At 33.1% G+C, this 22,657-nt stretch overlaps 2 protein-coding genes across 3 annotated transcripts; one reads left to right on the top strand and one right to left on the bottom strand.

Moving 5' to 3' along the window:
- Positions 1 to 79: 79 nt before the first annotated feature.
- LOC135582711 (transcription factor TGAL5-like) lies at positions 80 to 5,464 on the bottom strand. 2 transcript variants are annotated; one of them, XM_065088324.1, is made up of 13 exons: positions 5,078 to 5,464; positions 4,785 to 4,978; positions 4,216 to 4,307; positions 3,948 to 4,021; positions 3,618 to 3,824; positions 3,085 to 3,138; positions 2,731 to 2,790; positions 2,562 to 2,639; positions 2,395 to 2,443; positions 2,017 to 2,288; positions 1,656 to 1,895; positions 668 to 810; positions 80 to 429 (listed from the first exon to the last, which is right to left on the bottom strand). In XM_065088324.1, the coding sequence occupies exons 2-13, from the start codon at positions 4,922 to 4,924 to the stop codon at positions 339 to 341; spliced, it is 1,500 nt and encodes a 499-aa protein (XP_064944396.1). In that variant the 5' UTR covers positions 4,925 to 4,978; positions 5,078 to 5,464; the 3' UTR covers positions 80 to 338. The 2 variants fall into 2 exon arrangements, with proteins under 2 accessions (XP_064944396.1, XP_018674815.1); XM_018819270.2 differs by lacking the exons at positions 4,785 to 4,978; positions 5,078 to 5,464 and having other exon boundaries at positions 191 to 429; positions 3,943 to 4,021; positions 4,216 to 4,313.
- Positions 5,465 to 18,258: 12,794 nt separating this feature from the next.
- Positions 18,259 to 21,756, top strand: LOC104000241 (large ribosomal subunit protein uL1). Its single transcript, XM_009422238.3, has 6 exons — positions 18,259 to 18,359; positions 18,521 to 18,558; positions 19,394 to 19,613; positions 20,206 to 20,371; positions 20,975 to 21,180; positions 21,486 to 21,756. Exons 2-6 carry the CDS (start codon positions 18,554 to 18,556, stop codon positions 21,537 to 21,539), a joined length of 651 nt encoding a protein of 216 aa, XP_009420513.1. The 5' UTR covers positions 18,259 to 18,359; positions 18,521 to 18,553; the 3' UTR covers positions 21,540 to 21,756.
- Positions 21,757 to 22,657: the final 901 nt, after the last annotated feature.

The raw sequence follows: 22,657 nt of genomic DNA, 5'->3' as shown, positions 1-22,657 counted from the left end.
ACTCAAATTTGTCTTATTCTAATGCAACTTAGGAAATTATTTGAAGTTAGGTCTAGGTTGGATAAGGTCATACTGTGGCTTAGAAAAGTGCTTCCCTGTTGCTTTTATTGGTACATATGAAACAAGCCTTTTGTATTCAGATTTTACTAACAGTTTCTTCCTCTTGTTCAACAACCACAACAAGAAATGCATTAGAATAATCTTGCTTTTAGCACCCTTGAGCTCTTTTTTTTGGGCCAAGTACAAATCTCCTAATCCATAAGAATACAGTCATGGTACAACATGGATGAGCTCAAAATGGAAACTATGCACAGCATATTTCTTGATTGGGAATCTTTTCAGAAGGAAGTAAAATGATTCTGCAGTGGTTGATGAACAATCTGCAGGTCTGTCGCTGATGAGACAACACTGTCATGAACGATTAAGCTCCTGTGGGGAAGACAAGCAGGCGATAGTCATGTAAATGCGAAAGGATATATTACCAATCAACAACATGATCATAACTTGATTGATGCATTTATGCATTGCGGAAGAGATTGTTTAGCTGCATGCATATTGAAAGGTGCGTTGTATGTTTATAGTCATGCATACCGGAGAAGCTTACACCGTTGCTTTAACCAAGGGAAAGTATCGAGTATGAATAGCAGATGGTGCATGACGAACTTACTGCCGAGGGCGAGAAGCCCACAGAGAGCTCAGAGCACGCAGACGAGTATAATACTCTCCGATCGCTAGGAAACATCTTGCTGCTTGCTTGATCGTCAAGTTCCGACGCAACTGGTGCAACGTTTGTTGTCTCAGGTTATCAGCCTGCAGAATCACAGACTTCAGAATGACTTTATGTGGGAACCAATGACCATTTCTTTCTCGTTCATGGATTCCAGCAACGATGGCGATCGTTCTACCTTACTTTCTTGGCGGAATAGAACTGGCAGAACTTTAGAAATGGAACGGATTAGAAAAGACTATTATTTCTCCTCAAGCCTTCTTTCATACCTAATGTCTTTGGTTTACTTTCCCATTTCTTTTGCTAGAGGACAACTCTACATGGTCATATTAAAGAACAAGTGGGGCTTGAGGTACATGAACTGGTCATCCCTAATGAATCGAGCTATGATCAGGACTCTTTTGCATGTAGAACATGGTTTTTCTATGAAGAATAAACTATTGCAATTAGCTGTGGCCTGGTCTTTCTCTGACTACTATACTTGGCCGGGCATAAAACACATTATGTAATCGAAACAGCTCCTATGAGGGTTTTCTTTTGATGGTTTGGGAATCTGTTCATTGCTCAAATAAAAATAAAAGGGATGTATGAACAATAATGGGTCAAGAGGTAGGAGAACAAAAGAAAGATATATGATAGGGACATCTTTAAGGACTCCAATATTCTTCCTTGACTTGGCAAGTCTTATACGACAACCTTTTTGTCTAGTTGAGGTCTTCTTTTAGTATTTTGTTTTGAGTATTTATGAGTCCTTTTTTTTTTATTTGGATTAGATTTAGTAGAATTATATTTTAATTTTTTTGGTGGAAATTTTGGTTCATTGGTGTGCTTATAGAAAGTCTTAAAAGACAACGGTGTGTTTCGGCTGTTGTTTATGTAGGCTATGTGCTTTGCTTATAGGAAGACTCGGAGAATGCGAAGTAGAAACCTGGCGGACGAATCCTTCGAGGTTGGCCAGCTTCCCCAGTGCAAGAGCCATGTGGCCCATGTAATTTCCGACATCGACGCCGTCGCTGAGAGAATCGCCGGTGACGGTGTCAGACAAAGACCGGTGAAGCTGCTCGAGGCCCTGCGAGAGAGCCTCCTCCGCCTGCTGCGACGAGAGCCGCAGGTTGCCGATCACCAGTAGCTGTTGCTCCGTCAATGGATCAAGATGAGGCATCAGTATCTGCCGAGCTCATCAACAACCAAACAAGAGTCGAATGAGAGTTGCGTAGATAAGCCTACTCCATTTCCATATTAAGACTCTATGACAAATCTGTCACAACACGTAATGGTGGATCTCATACCTCGAGGAGCTCAGAGGGCCTAAACCCACCCATCCACAGGAAACAGCGCTCCGCTGGAGTCATCCATGTACCATTCAAGAGGTGGAATACGTCGGATTTCGCAACAATTTCTTTCAGACGGAAGAGATCATCGTAGTTCGCGATGCATTGATCTACGATTACACCAAGATTGCCGTCGGGGAGGTGAGCCTGCATTGCACCTCGAAGGTCGGACATGTGCTTGCAGTTCTCGTCCAGCCATCGAGCATATTCCACGTCAAACATCGCTGCGCCTGCAGCGCGGAAAGCTCCGGTTATGGCCAGGACAAGAAGAACGATAAGATCCACCAAAAAACCACCTCTGAAAGCCAGCAAGCGAGGAAACAAATAGCTTATTACCTGAAGTGACAGCTCCATTTGCGCTGCCTGCCACTCCTAAGAAGAGACCCTGACACCGAACAAACAACATAATGGAATCACTGTCTGAAAAAGGCAGATAATAACAAAGGGAAAACAAAGGAGAGAAGAATCAATTAAAAGTTTTAATCATCAGAGTAAAATTGAACCTGTGATCTTGCTCGCTGGAGATCGTGCTCTAACTGCTGAAGTCTAATTCTACTGGACTCTAATTGTTGCACGTAAGCCTGTTTTATTCAGGGCAGTTTGGTGCATCAGATCGATACAATACACACATATGGCATTGTCGCCTATGGGAGATTTGAGATTTGAGTGCACCTTTTTCCTCAGCCGGCTCTTTCTTGCTGCCTCTCGATTTTGAGCTAGGCGTCTTAACGTCTGATATGCAAGTCGATCATTAATAAACGAATTCCTCTAAAGAAAAGAAAAGCACTTAAATCTCCGAGTTCAGATATATTTAAGTCAGCTTTTTTGTAACAGTGTTTCTTTCTTCTTTTTGAGAAAGAAAACATATGAACAGCTTCTTTCCTTTGCAGGGTTATTTTACTTCGATTGATGATCTTTAAAGGAACCACTCCATGTTTGGCACTCTTAAGAACATGAATCCAGGTTATCATGATCAGCGCAGGCACGCATACGCGAGAGAGAAAGAGAGAGAGAGAGAGAGAGAACCTTAGCATCAAGTTTCTTTCCATCTTTTCCTGCAGCTGAACCAGTCATCTTTCTCTGCAACATGCAATATAAAATTCGTAGTTTGGCTTGAAGTCAAAAGAGCAGCGAAGATAAGATAACAACAGAGACCAGCATACTTATCATTGTGCAAGTTCAAAAGGCAAATACATATATATATATATACATATATAATAATTCTATGATTGGAGCTGATAAAGATGCAAACGCTAGAAGTATAGGTGATGGGCCAGGTCATGTCAGAACTCAAACCGCATGATCCGTGAGAAAAACGGATGAAGACCTGAGTTTATGAAGGTGAAAAAAGTCAAGCTTGGTAGGTCTTGCTGGGATCCGTTTTGACATTATGCTGTTGTTATAGGATGGTCGTCGGTCAAGCATCCGGATGCAATGATCTGAGGCTTCAGCAAGAACCTAGAGTCGATGCAGTTGAGGAGGTGAAAGGCCCAGGTTGTTCGTTTCTTATCTCGGGAATCGAGCTACTGCTACTGCTTAATAAAGCAATCAAACGGTACCTTCTCTTGGGATGCGAGTTGAGAAGTTGGTGTCGTTCCTGTGATGGAGCCGTCGCCTGCGATCATCATCGTCATCATCGCCTGCTCCTGGTCAGCAGACTGGTCCGAAGAAGCCCTTCTGCTTGCTGTAGAGTCTGATCCTAGATGAGATGTGGTGGTGTCTTGAGCCGAGCCTAGATCGGTGCTGTTTGCCGATCGTGTCTTCCCCTGGTGGGTACAAAGCAGGAGCCATAAAGCCTAAACGGAGCAGTCAACCAGCTCCTTCTTCTTCTGGTCTATCTTAAAGGTATTTCTACACCGTAAACCCAAGTCAAGAAGGCAAGACCTTACTCTGGGAGTTTGCTGGGATCTCATTGGCCATGATGGGAAGATCTCAAGTGTCGCTGGCCTGGTTGCGAAAAAGGCTGCAGGAACGGGAGATGCGGCAGATTAAAGAAAGCTCCAAGTATGAGGAGAAAATAGAGGAGCAGGTATTAGTTCTTGAAGAGGTAGCAAATGCAAAGAGTTATAGAACGCTTCAACCAAGACGTGTCTGTGGTTGATGTGGTTAGAGTTGGGAGAGAACCAAACGAGAAAGGAAAGAGAGAAGAAGGCCCACCCTTTGTGTCTTCTTCGGTTTCTCTTATGCCGTCTACTCCCTGCATGAGAGCCTTTTCCAACTCCCCAAAGTAGGCAGCTCCTTCCTGATCACTGTTCGGGCAACACAAGTCCATCTAACTCATCGATTACGATTTAGAACAGGAAGAAAAGCAAACTGAAACTGCTGCTACTTTTTATGCAGACGGGGAAGAGGAAACAGTGAGCGGAGGAAAGAGGAGGTAGAGATACGAGGAACTGAGAAGCGTACATGTATGGATCAGGCCAAAGCTTTGTGAAATTGGTGTGCAGAGGTGTAGCACAATAAGAATGGGATATAACATAATAAAGAGCCCACTTGGGAAATAGGTGCTTGGAAAAGGTGGTGCTATTCCAATTAAAGGCGGTCGATTAGCAAAGCAAATATGATAACTCTGCGACGATGTGTAAAGCTTGCAAGATATTGGGGCAAAGGATGAGATCCAGCCGGAAACTATAAGCATAAATCATTAAAATAAGCCTCGAAGAAGAAGAAGATGATGATGAGGAGAAGGAGCAAAGACTTCAAGAAGAAAAATTTAGGAACAGTACAAGAAATTAGTCGCAGCTTGAGGAGTGGTGCCATGAATTCCATCAGCGACTGATCGAGTTGAAGGTCCAGAATCAGAAAGGCCAGTTTCACCGACTCTATGATTTGCCATCCGAGTTTCTTCTTCTCCCTCTTGCACCATTCCGAACCTTCAAAGCTGCTTCGTATACTGATCTCTCAAGCTTGCTCGGCGCTTCTGCAGCGACCACCACCGGGAGAAAAGATGATCACAGCTTCAGGAACAGAAAATTGCAGCTGGCTCCGAGAGAAGAAATCTGAACAGAAGCAAAGTTACCGTGCACTCGAAAATAAGAGGAGCTCTTCCAGGCAGGGAGGCGGAGAAACAGAAGAGAGTTAGTTCCCCTTCCAAAATGGCCTCAGGATGGTGGTACTGCTTTCATATAGCTGAAGCTGACTCGTCCGATGGACCACGGCCGCTGTGTGGTTCTCTTTTTCCGCTCCGGTGACTGGCAATTATGTCCGACTCTCGAGTTCATCCATGGTACCTCCTCGAAGATCTTGTCCTTGTGGATTTTCTGCGCCCGCACACAGAAGGAGAGAGGAGGGAGAGAGGGGGCAAATAATGGTAGGATTCTGGCACCGTCTCCACACCAGTCCTTGTATCGCTATTTGGCCCTTCGGAAATATAGAGTCTGCGATTTCGCATCGATGAGAGACAGACAGCCTTCCGTCCAATAAATAATTGCCAGCGAGTTCTCTAACTTATCGTCTATTATACCGTCTCCGAAAGGCAGAGTTTACTTTGACCAAGAAAACACATTTTAGATTTTTTTTCCTTACATGAAAAATAATATGAACACTTATGAATGCATTACGGGACGCACACAGACGCCGTGGGCTTCCCCCCGTCTTTGCTCGTCAAGCTCGAGGGGCTGAAGTTGGTGACACGCCATGTTTTCCGCACCTCGCGCTGCAGAATACGCTGCTGCTCCTTTCCCTTCGCGGAAAGCTTGGTATCGACTCCTCGAACCGAAGCGCTGGGAATCGAATCTGTAGCCATCGCAACTCATCGGAGACCTCGCTCGAATTATAGAAGACAAATGGCTGTCCACCTTTTGAGCTCGCAATCATTCCATGCGCATGAATATTCATTCCGGCTAAAACCTATTAGCAAACTCATGCAGAAATGGGTGCGACAGCCATCACCAGCATGTCTGTAGCAGAAAGAGGACAGAAAGAATCTGAAACGAGAAGGCAAACAGGCATTAATTAGATATCCAGCAAGTAGACGGCGTATTAAAGAAACAGGGAATTCGTTCAAGAAGCCAAAATGTAGGATGAACCACCATCCACAATGATAGTCCTCCAATAATTGAACCCGCTCCGACCATCGACTTCTAAAGGCGTCTATAATTAAATGATCAGTTTCTTAAATATTAGACCGACTATGGGCAAGAAACTGCACACATCTATCTATCTCTGATCCTTCTAAGTTGCTCCCATTCCGATAAAGATAAGGCCCGAGCTTTGAAGTCAGCCAGGGTAAATATATTATCTGTTCTAATGGTCGCCAAGGCGGCATTGCATTATTCATCCACGCCATTATAGAGAATAGGAACCTCCAATCGGCCACGGCCGGATGCTTTACGTGTGTATCATTTGCATGGAGGCTTATAGAGCCCTCGCATTTGGGCCTCAGTAAGCTGCTGGCCAACAGATCCAACACAGAGAGAGAGAGAGAGAGAGAGAGAGAGAGAGAAGTGGGAGGTATATATATATTCACATTCTATGTCATCCCGAGGCTTCATAAAATCATCTCTCTCTCTCTCTTTCTAACTGGATTCGGTCCAAACCTGCACGATAACTCGGTGGCCCAATCGAGATAACATCATGACTCACGCCATTGACAGAAATTGAGTTTGATGTAGAAAGAATGAAATACAAACTAATGAAAACCCGAGAAGAATGGTGCTTACCATTGACAATGATCCTTTGGTTTAGAGGCTTCTGTTCTACGTAAAGAAACAATGTAAGATATTAAACATCCGAAAATAGATCTGCCAAGTTCCTAAACCAATAGTGAAGCAAACTAAAGAATTAAACAAAAAGTGAACGAGTTTGAAAGATCGAGTAGCTGTAAAAGCTCAAAGCAGTAACAGGAATGTAACAGAAGAGCTCATGATATAAAAAGGCAAGCTGCTTGAACAGATCATTGATTACAGAAGACAACTCGATCTATAGCGTAAGGTCTTTCTCTAACATTCGGAGTTGCTATCGATTGCTATATTTTATGACGAACAAATCTATTAAAAATTCTGTACAACCTTAAAAACGTTTTGGCTATTACTACGTGCAAAAAATTTGTTGTCGGTGCTCAGACAACAATAGATGATACCAAAGCAGTGTGCTGGCAAGTCAAAACATAATGCAAAGGATAATAATATGAACCATGGTTAGTTTTAAGTTACACTGGGAAAATAATATGAATCATGGTTCTCTATTTTTACTCATATAAGTGCTAAATAGACGGTAGGTACCCATCTAGGTCTGGATCGGACCTCCTATTTCGGATGGCTTGGTCCAACCCATTAGAAAAATTATAGTTCTCCGTATGCGAGAAGCATGGAATCGCTCCCGAGCCACTATCATTCGATGCTGCCTACCTTCCTGCCGCTATCGTTCAATATTTCTTATCTCTCGAGTACACCTCCCGCCTCCTCTTCTTCCTTCACAACTCTACTGTCTTCACTTTCTCCTCCTACTTTTTTCTTCCTCCACTACCGCCACCTCTTCTTCTTCTTCCTCCTTCCTTCCTTCTTCTTCTTCTGCTTCTTCTTCCTTTGTCTTAAGTTTCTTTTCTCCTTCTTCTTTCTTCTAAGGCATTGGTATTGATCGGTGTATATTAATATAATCAACACTCAATATGGGGTTCAATATGCGAAATATCATTGTTTGATAAGGATACAACAACAACAACACCAACAAAGTCACAAATCCTAACTATTTAGCGTCATCAGTTATATGGATCTTTTATCATCATAGACATATTAAAAAATCATATATTGAGTTACATTTAAGATACTTAAATCTTTATTTATGGTTTTCATTAAGGTCTTTTTAAGTCTTCCTCTATTTCTTCTCATACCACTAACATTAATTATTTCACCTCTTTTGATCACTGCATCCAGATATCTCGTTAGCATATGTTTATACCATCTTAAATGATTTTCTCTTATCTTATACACTATCTAAGTGATACATAGTTATTTACAAATAAAAGTATTTTTTTCTTATTTTTTCTAATAACTTTATACATCCATCTCAATATTCTTATCTCGACAACATAATTTTTTTGTATATATTTTTTCTTAACTGTCCAACAATCAGATTCACAAGGCATTGGTAATCTCACAAATGTATTATATATATCTTTTTGAATCTCAAAGATATCCAATGATTATACAAGATTCCTAACACCTCTCAGCATTTTAACCATCATATTTTTACTCTAAATAATATTTTTATGGATCTCTTATTTTGTTGAATAATTGATTCAAGATATCTATTATTTTTATTTAATGAGACTTTTTGTTCATCCAATTTAACTATATTCTCTTGTCTATTTCTATAATCACTAAAATTATATTTTATATATTCAATTTTAGTCCTATTTAGTCTAAAACTTTTAGTTTGTGGAGTTTGTCTCTGTAGCTCAAGCTTATAATAACATACACTATGGAGATCTATTATATAAGTGACTAATAAATTTATCCATTATCAATATGAAAATATGGAGATGTAATGTTGATTCTTAGTGTAATTCTATGTTAATAACATACTCATTATATAACTTCCATAATTATAACACTAGTAGCTATATTATCATACATATCTTTAATAATATTAATATAATTAGTTGATACATTTTTTTCTCTAAAACCTATCATAATAAATCTCTAGGAATCCTAACATAGGCTTTCTTTAAGTAAAAAATATATATATAATTTTTTTCTCCCTATACATTTTTATTAACTATCTTAATGAATAAATAGCTTTTATGTTTCATCTTTCAAGCACAAAACCAAATTATTTTTTCAAAGATATTTATTTTAAACTTTATCTTACTTTCAATAACTCTTTCTAAAGTTCCACGGTATGACTCATGACTTTAATTCCTCTATAATTTGAATAATTTTGTATGTCATCCTTATTTTTGTAGATTGATACTACAAAACTCTTTATCTATTCATCGGGTATCATTTTGAATCTTATAATTTTATTAAATAATTTTATTAACTAAATTACTCTTGTGTTAACTAAACATTTTCATACCTCAATAGAGATACTATCAATCCCACACTTTTAACTATTTTTATCTTATTTAATACTTCTTTTATTTCATTAGGTCTAATTTTATGAATAAATATATAATTATTAAATCTATCAATATTATTTATCATTAAATCTAAGCCATGTGTGAAATATTCATTAAATAATTTATAAAAATATTTTTTATTTTTATTAATCTCATTATCATTAACAAGTATTATTTAATCTATGTCTTTAATGCATTTAATATTACCTAAATTCTTATACTTTCTTTTTTTAATTTTATTAATTTGATATATATTTTTTCACTAACCTAATTTATTATAAAAATTATCATAAACTTTATATCTTATCATACTTATCATAAAAATTATATAACCCAAAAGTAATCATTTTTCTACTATGCCGCTCATCATGCCTTAATTTAAAATTAATTTTTATATATCTATTAGACCCTTATAAATTAATTTTAATTTTCTTTACTTCCAATATGGGACTAATATGAGGTATTACAACAAGTTTTTTTAATTATGAGCATTCCTTAAATTATATTATTTAAGTCTTTATAAAAATTTTTATTTGTTTGATCATCTAATTCAACTTGAAGGACATAAGTATTAATGATAATCAAAGCATCTTATCATTTTACAAATTATAGAACTATAATTATATCTTTAAATCTTTTTACATCTATAATATTATTCTTAAGATCCTTATAAATGATAATTTCTATATAATTTATGTGTTTACCTTTTTTAATATATCAAATTTTAAATCCAATATTATCAATCTCTCTCAACTTTTTCCCTACCTACTTAATTTCTGATAAGAAAATAATATGTATTCTTTACTAATCTAACACTATGACTAACTTTTTTACTCTCATTGGTCCAAAACAATAAGAGAATTTTTGCCTACTTAGGCACCACATTTGGACGTTGATGTGATGAGTAGCTTTCATGCAATCTTTTAGCTAATCATTTGTAATTTGAGATACTTAGATAGTAAAAGTGTCTCGTTTTACTTCCAGATAATAACCTAGCTTCATATTTAAATCAATTAAAATTCATGTTCATGAGATCTAACATAGTTCTACACTAGTTGTTAGTGACCTAACGCAATCCTTTATTTTTTTTCATATGAGCTTAAGACCGACATTAGCAAGATTCCTTGATAAGGTTAGTATTAGAAAATTAGGTTTATTACTTATAATTTTATAATTGATAAAACAAGATAACGAGAGTAATTCTCTTATAATAATTGTGATTTTATGTTAGTGCCTCTTATTCACATAAAGTTTGCTTCCTTGTAATATAATATAATTGGCAGCATAAGAAAATTTATTGATTATTCTAAGCCATCTTCTATGCCCTAACATGAGCCAATACAACGAGATACAACACTGACAATAATATGCCTAAACCATTTGGCAACCTAAAGAGCTTTTTTAAATCACTTTACTACTCTTGTAAAGTTGTCTTATGTCTTCATCTATCTTACTCTACTAATCATAATTGTTCATTTCATCTAATTGGTGTGACCGTAGAACCTCCCTAGCATTGGCTATCCTTTTATGTTATCTTCAATTGTACATATGTCTAATTGTTCATAAATATATAAATTTCTTATTTCATCTATTCTAGTGACTCTATGCATCTCTCAATATCATCATCTTTATAATAAGTTTTAAGAACATAGAAAAGTTGACAATATAACAGTCAAGACAACCTATCACACAATAATCACATAAAATATGTGATGTTTCTTACTTTTTCATTTTTTACATAGTACTTTAATTAAATATATAGTATATTCACCCTTCCCATGAATTATATATTTAACATAGCAAAACTTTTTCGAACTTTTAATTCCAGAAACCCTTAATCCATTAATTTTAACTATGCTGATCCTATTTAGTTTAAAACTTTTATTTTTAAGGTTTATCTCAGTAAATTATTATTAGACTCAATCTTTGGAAAACTCAATTATCACTAAGAAATTTCATTCTAATTATGCTTAGTTCATCTCCGATAAGAGATTCTCTTTTAATAGGAACTTTTATTATTCTAAAATGAGAACTTCATTCAACCTATCATCCATATACCATGTCATTGTATATGGATAAAAACTTTGAGTATAATTATTTTTTAATAATAATAAAAATTGCATGAAACTATTTTGCCTTTGTTCATTCACCCTCTCTGAAAGGTCCATAATATAGCTCACTAGCTTAATCTCCCATTAGTTTAAGCAAAATCGAACATCTTCCTTGATTTTGAAATTATGATTAATAAATTTTATTCTTTAATCATTGAGAATTTTTTAATTTTTAATTTTCTATTGTATAAACTAGCCAATCAAACTATATCCTAAGACAATAAAATGAAATATTCTCTAAGGATCTTAAGACACATAAGTAGAAAAGAAATTGTAGCTTATAATTTGATCACATGAATTATTCTCGAATCTTTATTTAACAACAAACATATATGACTATGAATTACTAGGATACATATTTGATTAACAACTATGTGACTGCACCCATGTAAAATCATGATCACAGAAAGGTAATCAAGGTAAGTCCTTTATCGGTTCCACGCTTAAAATTTGTAATACAACTAGTGATGATCCACATCATTTTGTTTGAGCTCATAATGATAAATAAATCATATATAATACGAGTGACTTGACTTAGTATAAGGCTAATCTCAACTAGTTGTATTACAAATTTTAAGCGTGGAACCGATAAAGGACTTACCTTGATTACCTTCACATTATATGGATTATCTAAGTATTAATATTTAACTAAATTTGAACCATGCATAAAAAGAAAGAAGCTAAATCATATAGTGAGCCATGCATAAAAAGGGATCCCAAGAACTAGAAATTATGTTAGATTATGTGCCTTCTTTAATTAGATAAGATATATTATAATTTAAATTAAATTTTGATTATAATTATCGATTAAAAAAATTTACTTATGATAAAATTTCTTAAGAGATTAACTAGGAGGACTTTCCTAGTTATTTATCCTAAACCCTCTACTCTCATCTATAAATAGACAATATTTTCTAGAGACTATATACCATACGATATGACATGACATGATCAAAATTATTCATATATTCTAATCTCCCTTTAATTTATATTTCATCGCTCATAATAATCATATGAATGATAGAAAGAGATGAGAAGACTAATTTAGTTCTCTTTACAAATTAATATTGTTATATTCTTTGGATTAAACAATGAAGTACATTCTACAAATCAAATAAAGTTCAGAATGACATCCTAAGTTATGCATCCTAATCTTGATATATTGTTACTTGATTTTATATTTTAATATTAAATTTATTCTATATAGAAATATGATTATGACCTTATACTTATAATTGGTAATAGCAACAGGAACTTAGGAACTTATAATAGTGAGAACTTTTCCGATGGATCTTATGGACATATATCATATTTATATTATTTCTAAAAATTTAATTTCTCTATCTAGAATTGATTAGTTAAAATGTTATCTTTCTTTTTGTAATGGTTAACTCAGTATATTTATGATTTAATAAAAGTTTATTTTAGAATTCTATATAATGATTTATACATAATTCATTTGAATTGAAGTTTGCAACAATATTAGTGGCCCTATAATCAAATGTTGGATTGAAACATACTTTCAAAAATGAGAAATCTTTCTATCTTGTAGACAAATATTCGAGATATATCTTTAAGAAAAGAATTAAAAGATTAGTAAAGAATAATACTTTAGAGGTTTTAAACTATAATGATTTTAATATTTACATAAATTATATTAAAAAAGTAAAGTAAATATATAAATAAAAATATCACAAGAAGTAAAGAACTCTTTGATGGTATCCATACTAATATTTACAAACCATTTCATATTCGTTGTTTCAGTGGAAAAAGATATTTAATCATGTTCATAGATAATATATTAAGATATGATTATGTGTATCTAATATATGAAAAGTTTCAAAGTTGATACTCTAGATGTGTATATAAATGAAGTCAATAGATAATTAGATAAAAAAATTAAAATTATCAAATCTAACAAGGGTTTATGGTATATATAATAAGTTAGGTTAAAATCTTAATCATGAGATTCCTTGAAAAGTGACATACTTACGCTCATTATATCTTACCCAATATACCATGATAGAATAATTTTGCTAAAAAATAAAATCATACTATTATAAAAATAATTAGAAGAATGATGAGTTATTTCTTTATATCCGAGTCAATGTGAGACGAAACTCTTATAATAGTTATCTATATCTTGAATAGGATTTCTAGTAAGTCAATTCCATCAACTCTATTTGAGTTATGGATTAACAGAAAACTCAATTTAAGACATTTATATATTTGAGATTGTTCTATAGAGATAAAGAGTCTTCAATTCACATAAAAAAAATCCAATAACTATTTTTGGGTATGTTATTAGTTATTTAAAAAAAATCCAAGTGATATAAATTTTATTATCTTAATTATAGTTTGAAGATAGTAGAATATAATAATATAAGATTTAAAAATATATATAAATATCAATATAAGTGAAAAATCTCAAGATTAATTTTGATATAGATGAGATATATGTTGATGGTCCTTTATTATTTTTTATTCGAGTGGTCGTGGTTCATCAAATCACTGAGCAATAAAATAGCATTACTGAATCCAATATAATGTCATCATTGATAATCTTGTTAAACAACTATAATCGATAATTTTAAAAAGAACTTAAAAAAAAGAGACATATCATTTCTAATGATTATATAATATATTTATAAAAATCAAAATATGATATAAAATTAAAAGAGGACCTATATCATTTTCAAGAAAGCAACAATTCTGAAAGATAATATAATCTAATAAAAGAAGAGTTAAAATCAATAAACCATAATGATATCCATGAACTTATTGAATTGTCTAATAACTATAAAAAAAGTCAGTTGCAAATTGGCTTTTAAGATAAAATATAAGTCAAACAATAATATCAAATGATATAAAATCAAACTTATGATAAAACAAATTTCTTATAAATAAAACATTGATTATAATATGATAATTTATCTAATTTCTAAAAAGACTTGTTGAGAATTGTCGTAACATTAGTAGTGTATTACGATATTAAGTTACATTAAATAGACATAAAAATAATATTTTTGAATGGAGATTTAGATGGAATAATCTATATATAATAACTCAAATGATTCATAGAAAAATTAATAAAAAGTTGGGCTTGCAAATTTAGAAAGTCCATTTATGACCTTAAACAAACTTTCAAACAATAATATATAAAATTTCATGATACCATTACTTTCTTCATATTTCAAAAAAATATTATTGATCAATGTATATATCTAAAAGTTAGTGAGACCAAATTTATTATATTGGTTATATATATATATATGATATTTTGCTTGTCAACAGTGATTTTGGTTTATTGTATAAAACTAAGATATTTTTTAATGAGAATTTTAAGATAATTGATATGAATGAAATAACTTATATTATTGGTATTGAGATATTTAGAGATAAATCTCAAAAATTACTATGATTGTTTTATAATAGGTATATTGATCGAGTCTTTAAGAGATTTAGTATATGACTTTGTTCAACTAATGATACACTTACTACTGGAGATAAAAAATTCAATCAAAGCTAGTTCCCTAAGAACGACTCAGAAATGAATTAAATAAAGGTTATAATTTATGCATGCATAGTTAAAAATCTATTATATACTTAAATACGAGATTGAATATTAGTTTTTTATTGAATATCGGATAGATACTAGAGCAACCCAAGAATAAAATATAGAAAATTATAAATAAAATGATAAGATATCTATAGGAGATGAAATACTATACACTCGCATATAGGAGATTAGATTAAGTTGAAGTGATGAGATATTTTAATGTTGATTCTATAAATTATCTCAACCATAAGAACTCCACTAAAAGATTCATATTCATATTAGTTAAATGGACAATTTCTTGAAAAAATACAAAGTCATCATTTATTGTATCATGAATAATCAAAAATAAATTTGTGATGTACTATAAAACTATAATTCAAGCTTTATGATTACGAAATTTAATATCATGTCTTTGTGTAATTAATTCAATTGTTAGACTACTAAAAATATTTTTTTTATGATAATACTATTATATTTTTTGTCTAATAATAACAAACACCCTAGTGATTCCAAACATATCGAGATAAAGTACTGGTAATTAAAGAAAGAGTCCAAAAATAATAATTATCATTTTGATGATTATTGATCCATTTATAATACTAACTATAAATGTCTGAAGTACGCATTGGAATTGAACTTGTGAACAACTCATAAGAGATATGATGATGCAATCTTAAGTAATATTACTATTAATATTTTTTTTATTTACTTAATTAAAGTTCTTTTTTTTTTATCTTATATATATATATATATATAATAGTAGAATGTGATAATAAGATTATCTTGACAAGATAAATTATAGAGTATATTAAGAAAGACTAACAATATCGTGAGACATAAAAAAAAAATAATATTGATGATATAAAACTGTTATGACTCGTATTGGTAGTCGAATGAAGTATTATTGTACTTATTGGCTTATTAGTCTATTTTAAAATTTATTATCATGTGTAAAATATTTTTTAAAAAATTTAAAATCTAATTAGATAAAATAATTTTTAAATAAAATTTTATTATATTTATTTTAATTTTAATTTTATTTTACATCTTACTAATTAATTGATAATGTATGAGAATGTTAAATCATGTGGCTCTATTTAATTATGTAAGATATATTATAATTCATATTTGATTTTAATTATGATTATTGATTATTAAAAAGAAAGCTTACTTATAGTAGAATTTCTTAGAAGATTATAAAAAAGCCTCTCATAATCACTAATCATAGACCCTTTACTCTCATCTATAAATATACAAGACCTTTTAGGACTACATATGGTATAATATGACATGATCGAGATTACTAATCTATTCTTGTTTCCCTTTAATTTTTATTTCATTATCTATAATAATCCTATCAATGATATATAGAGATGAATGCAACTATAATTCTCTTAATAAATCTATGTTAATATATTCTATATACTGAACTACTAAGTACGTTCTACAAATCAAATTAAGACATTCATAATAACATTCAAATATACATATATAATATTGATCTATGATTATTTAATTTCAGTTCTTAATATTAAATTTATACTTATAATCCTTTACTAGTAATCTCAAAGGGGTACCGGCAATATACCTTCTAGATCTCTATCGGTTCCAAGTCCCCAACAAGTACTCTATCATCTATTGCCATCGTTGCCATGGACTGTGGGAGGAGTTAGGAGTTAGATCTGAAGGAGCTTAAATATATCTAGCACATTACAAATGATGGTCCAAGTTAGATCTATTATAGTATTACAAGTCCAATTAAAGTGAGTCCAATATGAAAAATGATGCTCTAGTAAGTATATGGTGTAAAAAAAAAAAAAATCTTTATATCATCCCTAAAACCAATAAAAATATATGTGTTATATTTTTTCACTCAATTCTCTCTCTAGTTGGTTCCATTTTACTTTCCCACTATCTCTCTCCACCATACTTCTCTATCACTAGTATCATCTTTGTAGTTTGTTAGTTCCAACTCATTTATATTCACCATCATAATATTATTTTAATGTTGATACTCTAATGGACGTAGTTTAGTTTTTGGAGGCCTTATTGTAACATCAAATTTAGTATCCTAGGTGGATAAAGGCTAAGATTAATTTATGAAGATTGTCAATAATATGGGTTCAAATATTTTAGTTAATGATATGCACTTGTCAATTGTCTTATGAGATTGAATCATGATAATTAATATTAATTACTATAATATTAAGACATGATGAAAGACTTGAAGATTGATATCAATCAATTTAGTATTAGATATATGGATGACTTGAATAAAAAAAAAATACTCATGTATGAGTCCTAATATATAAATATAGTGTACAAACATCTCATAAAAAATAATATACAGAGATTTTTGTTACTATGATATATATGGATAGATTTTTTGAATGTTTGTGTTATTATATTATCTTATTTTTAATAAATTCTGGTTTTATTTTTCTTTAATTTTTAGTGGATTGCAATAGAATTCTTTATTATATTATCTTATGTTTCTCTCTCTTCTATTGTCATAATATTATTAATCATCGTATTATTTTTTAAAATGAGATTCATAGACAAAAATATATATTGATAAAATAATTCATAAATTGAATATGTAGTGAAATATAAAAGTTACTCTAGCCATAGTTGTTCAAAAATAAGATTTAGAAGAATAATATTTGATTCCTTGAATGATGCACTAAAAATAATAATATATTCTATCTAGTTTATACCTTATACAACTTAAAAGATATATATATATATATATATATATATATATATATATATATATATATATATATATATATATATATATATATATATATATATATATATATATATATATATATTATATACCTTGATGAGTAGCCATATACCCTTACGAAGGATGGACAAAGGACTCAATTCAATATAATTATGAAATGCTTGATGCTTTTATCTTTTAAGATAACCTTAATGTATCAATATTTTCTTTTATGATTAAAAAATTATTTGATCATCAATGTTATATAATTTCTATCATCATTATTATCATGACAATAATACATTTGAAACAATTCAACCATGTATGTTGTAGTATTCCAATAACCATTGTAATTTTCAATAAAATAAATCTATTTAATGAAAAGTTGACATGTGGAACTGAGATTAGCTCTATAAATTATATTGAAGCTTGGTCAGCTTAGCTCTTACATCATTAGATCAAAATGAAAAGATTTACATCAATAAATTTGATAACTATCCCAATTTATAAGCTCTTCCTTAGCAATTTATTTCAATATTATATTAAATAATTTAATTATCTTAATTAATTATAACAAATTTAATTTCTATTTTATAATCAATTTAATTATAAAAAAATAATGCGACCAAAATTACAATCATTATTATGAAATTGAAAGACTTCAAACCGAACCAACCCACCCAAACCTTCCTGCAAACTGTTGAAAGCATATATCGTGTCCGTTGGATCCAAATCCGACGGACAGAAAGTAGCGCTCGGCATTCTAGGGTTTAAAAGCTCCCCCTTATATATACCGTCTCAGCCGCCGCCGCGTCTGCCCTTCCCCTCACTCTCGCTGTCTCGGTGAGTCTTCGTCTGCTTTCCGCCCCCGAAATCGCCTTCGTGATTAAGATCTGCGTGTTTCCTTTGATGTCGCCTCGATCATATCTATTTTGTTCGAATTGTTTTGCATGCCGTTTAGATTTTGATGGCGTAGCTCATTTATCTTTGTGTTTTGCTTGAAGGATCGGAGGAGGGGACCGATACACATCCGAACAATGAGGTATTGTGGGTTCTCATAAGTGTTTTTCTATTGATATCATGTTGCACGAAAGAGTAGTCGTTGTTGATGTTCTAAGGACTCTACGTGTAGTGCAAATTGTTCATTCTATTGTTTATGTTCTGGAGAATTTAGGAGAAGTAATCATCTGCGTTTTTTAACGGATCGTCACACTGAAATATTTTATTCCGTAATCAAGATGTGTCAACAACTACGAACAGAACCAATATGGGGTTTTTCTAGTTCATATCTATCACATTCTTAGCATTTTGTGGCTATCTGCATGTTGTAGTTTCCTAGCTGTTCATAATGTTTGTTCTGATTTATGAGACAAGAAATGTGTTTGTTGTTATCAGGTATGGTTGCATAAAATCTTACTATGTTGGTTGATGCTTGGCCTGGTAGAAGTCCTTTGTGCTTGACGTTTGCATCATATATCAATGTTCTGTTGATTGTGATTGAGGAAGACAAGTTTGGCCTTGCATGTTTGCTTATCCTTATTTAGAGGGGCCTTTTTTTTCATTTATTTGAATCTTTTAAATTCGATGTGAAGCTCCTCTGTTTTGTTGCATCAGTTGTTCTTTCAGTATATATTAGGATAAAATCATACTGTTGTGTTGCATAACAAGATGATCTTTTGTTGTCTTCTTACCTTCTATTTGTGTTGAAATGTAATTTGTTGGTTACTTTATTTGAAATTATATATTCATTTTGGCAGTGGGTTTGAATTACCATATTTGTTTATGTACTGATTACTTTACAGTTTCTGTAGTACAAGTTCATCTTAATGTTTCTATCATGTTGAACGCACCTTTTCAAATATGTTGTTGCTGCACAGCAAATTGCAGAGTGATGTTTTGAGGGAAGCAATCTCCCAGGTTGTTGGTGATTCTCGGGAGAAGAAACGAAAATTCACTGAAACAGTTGAGTTGCAAATTGGGCTGAAAAACTATGATCCTCAAAAGGACAAGCGATTCAGTGGATCCGTGAAACTACCTCACATTCCACGTCCGAAAATGAAGGTCTGCATGCTCGGAGATGCTCAACATGTTGAGGAGGTAAAGCATATAGAACTTTGTGTTACCCTCATCAATTTCTTTGGTACAGGAATTGTTCAGAAGGTGCTGTTGTAAAGTTGTCCTGACCATTGGAGTTAGTGTTTGTATTACTGTGAGCGTCAAATGAGTCTATAAAAATGTACAGATCATTTAGGTAATTCCAAGTTCACCTTAGATTCAAATGCTGGAAGAGCATGTCCACTATCTCTCGTGTTCAACTGTCAATTTAGTAATGCTGGTCTGCTGATAAAATAGGTGGCAGTTATCTGGAGTATTATGTCTACTTCACTATTCATTTTGATTACATATTTATGTGCCATATGCATGTAATAATTTGGACAAGTATTTCAGTCTGATTGTAGCTGCTATTAGTACAATCTACATGATGATGACATGAACAGGACATTTTAGATCCATTTTCACATCATCTCGACACTGAAACATGGCCCTTTGTGAATTCATTCTCCTGCAAATTTTTAGAAGTTCATTTATGAGCTCGTGGACTCAGACTGAAATGCTTGTCTGATTCTGATTCTTGTGTTCTCATTTGATTGCTGTAAGTTGTATTAATGATTACTTTTGTGACCTCCAGGCAGAGAAAATTGGCCTTGATTATATGGATGTTGAAAGTTTGAAAAAGATGAACAAAAACAAGAAGCTGGTTAAAAAGCTTGCAAAGAAATACCATGCTTTCCTAGCATCAGAGGCCATCATCAAACAGATCCCTCGTCTTCTTGGCCCTGGTCTTAACAAGGCAGGCAAGTACAATTTGTTTTAACTTTTACTGCATGATCAGTGTATGCTGCACAATATGAGATGATCATAACAATGTTCATTTACCATTTTTTCATTTTTTTAGTTGCATTTTGGTTTGAGAAATAAATATTATTGTCACGTCTAACACAGCTAAATATGCTAATCGATTGGTATCCACCCATGAGTTAGCTGGCTAATGAATGTTAAATAAAGAACAAATATAAGTCTCAGTTAAAAACAGTTATTACATTGTTTTAGTTGGATAATCTGTATTTGGCAAGTTAGACAAAAGCAAATATGATATACTGCAATTATTCATTTTGTTGAAACCCTAAATAACTTTTTGGCCCTTTGGATGTCTTATTCACTTTGATTGTGTTGCTTGTTGGAATGAAATTTTTGTTTGTGTTTACATGTGAAAATAAAACAGACTTGTGACTGACATTGTCATCCGAGAGATTGTTTTTGGGATTGATTGTAATGATCTCAAATATATGCTCGTGTTAATTTATTTGGGATTGACAATCTATTCCTATATATGCTCTTGTGTGGAGTACTTTTTTGTTATTTTTGTCTCCTAATACAAATTTGAATTTGTTTTGCAGGGAAATTTCCCACACTGGTTACTCACCAAGAATCTCTAGAGGCTAAAGTTAACGAGACAAAAGCAATGGTGAAATTTCAACTCAAGAAAGTTCTTTGCATGGGCGTGGCAGTGGGTAACTGTGCCATGGAGGAGAAGCAGATCTTTCAGAACGTTCAACTCAGCGTAAATTTCCTCGTGTCTTTGCTGAAGAAGAATTGGCAAAATGTGGGTTCCTTATCATCCTCGTTAGTCTATTTTTTAAAGCTGCAACTTTTTTCGTTATTAGAAATAATCAAATATTTTTTTATTGATGCTTATAGAACTTAATCTGCATTTTGTGGACTTGTTTAATTTTGATCACTCAAATTACTTCTGCTGCATTGTAGATTTTGCCAATGATTTTGTAGAATTTCTAGCATATAGATTTTGTAGAGTTGTTTAATGGTTGAATTTGTTGATCTGTACTGTAGCGTAACTAATAATATTGTGTCATTACATGTTCCATCGCTGACTCTGGTGTGTTCTTGCAGGTGAGATGCTTGTACCTGAAGAGCACCATGGGGAAGCCATACCGAGTGTTCTAATCGGCTGATCGATGAATTGGAAATTCTACTTTCTTTTCCAATTTCTAGTTTTTTTGTTTATTTTGCAGTATTAAAGGACTGAGGTTATCAAGTTAGGCATGTTTGGTGCAGCCACCGATGAGATACTTAGCTTTTATTGCATCGGTGTGAGCTTCTTGTGGCGTCTGTTCTCTTCCTTTTTGCAGTTAATTGTGACTGACCTCAGTGATTTTATTTATCGTTATGAAATGATAAAAAATATCTTTATAATAAATATAACATCTATTTAGTTTTCCCATACGGAAAATAATAGGGATTACAAATTCTCATGATAAAATTATAAGATGGTTGTTAGAACAATAATATTTTATGGATTTAAATGTTGAACAGTTAAGAAAACAAATATAATTTATATTATTAAAAATATTTTTATTTATGAATAATTAAATGATATGAATATGTGCTGAAAAAATTGAATGATAAATTAGTTCATATAAATGTTATGAAAAGAGATAAAAGAAAATTAAAAAAATAATAAATACTAAAAATAAAATTTTAAAGAGATTCATGTAACTGACGCAGATAGTGGAAACCTGTTTGTTATTGTTGTTGTACAAATTGCCCCCTCATCTACTCTGAAATAACGAGAGCTGTCCCGCCACCGCTGCCTCTCCCCACGACGATGCTCGCCTCCTGGACGATAACCGCGCCATCGCTCCCGGCGCCGGCACCACGGGAGGTTGCTCTCTGGCTGATACCCCCCTCACCGTCTTCGCCGGGATCATCCTCGGCGGCGGGGTTGATCTCCTCTCCCCTTGCACCTGCTGCTGCTCCTCCTCGGACGCCCCCGGTCCACAGCCGCCGCACCTAAAGATGGCCGTCAAGCCGGCCCAAAAACCTCTTGCCTTCCGATCCTTCACCGGCCTCCGCTGCTGCTCCCGCTCAGGTCCTGTATCCGACAAGACCTTGCCGAGCCACGACACCTTCGGGGACGCCGGCTCTGACTTCGACTCTGGCCCCACCGGATTCCTCCCTCCTCTTCGCTTCCTGGGGAAGATCCGGCTTCGTGCGGGCCGACGGTATCCCCGCCCGGCGTAGCCCGAGGTCTGGATCTTGGCGGGGAGGCCGATAATGGGCGG

The sequence above is a fragment of the Musa acuminata genome, chromosome BXJ1-2 (assembly GCF_036884655.1).
Source record: "Musa acuminata AAA Group cultivar baxijiao chromosome BXJ1-2, Cavendish_Baxijiao_AAA, whole genome shotgun sequence".
NCBI lineage: Eukaryota > Viridiplantae > Streptophyta > Magnoliopsida > Zingiberales > Musaceae > Musa > Musa acuminata.
The sequence above is the reverse complement of the archived record's forward strand: the minus strand, read 5'-3'. Positions and strand labels throughout refer to the sequence as shown.

Bases quoted from the DNA above. Each gene is read 5' to 3' on its own strand.
- LOC104000241 (XM_009422238.3), top strand. The intron at 19,614-20,205 runs GTAAAGCATATA...TGTGACCTCCAG, and splicing joins ATGCTCAACATGTTGAGGAG to GCAGAGAAAATTGGCCTTGA. The intron at 20,372-20,974 runs GCAAGTACAATT...TTTGTTTTGCAG, and splicing joins CCCTGGTCTTAACAAGGCAG to GGAAATTTCCCACACTGGTT.
- LOC135582711 (XM_065088324.1), bottom strand. From the start codon at position 4,924: ATGGTGCAAGAGGGAGAAGAAGAAACTCGGATGGCAAATCATAGAGTC. The intron at 3,139-3,617 runs GTACCGTTTGAT...TGCATGTTGCAG, and splicing joins AACTCGCATCCCAAGAGAAG to AGAAAGATGACTGGTTCAGC. The intron at 2,791-3,084 runs GTTCTCTCTCTC...CTTGCATATCAG, and splicing joins GAAAGAAACTTGATGCTAAG to ACGTTAAGACGCCTAGCTCA.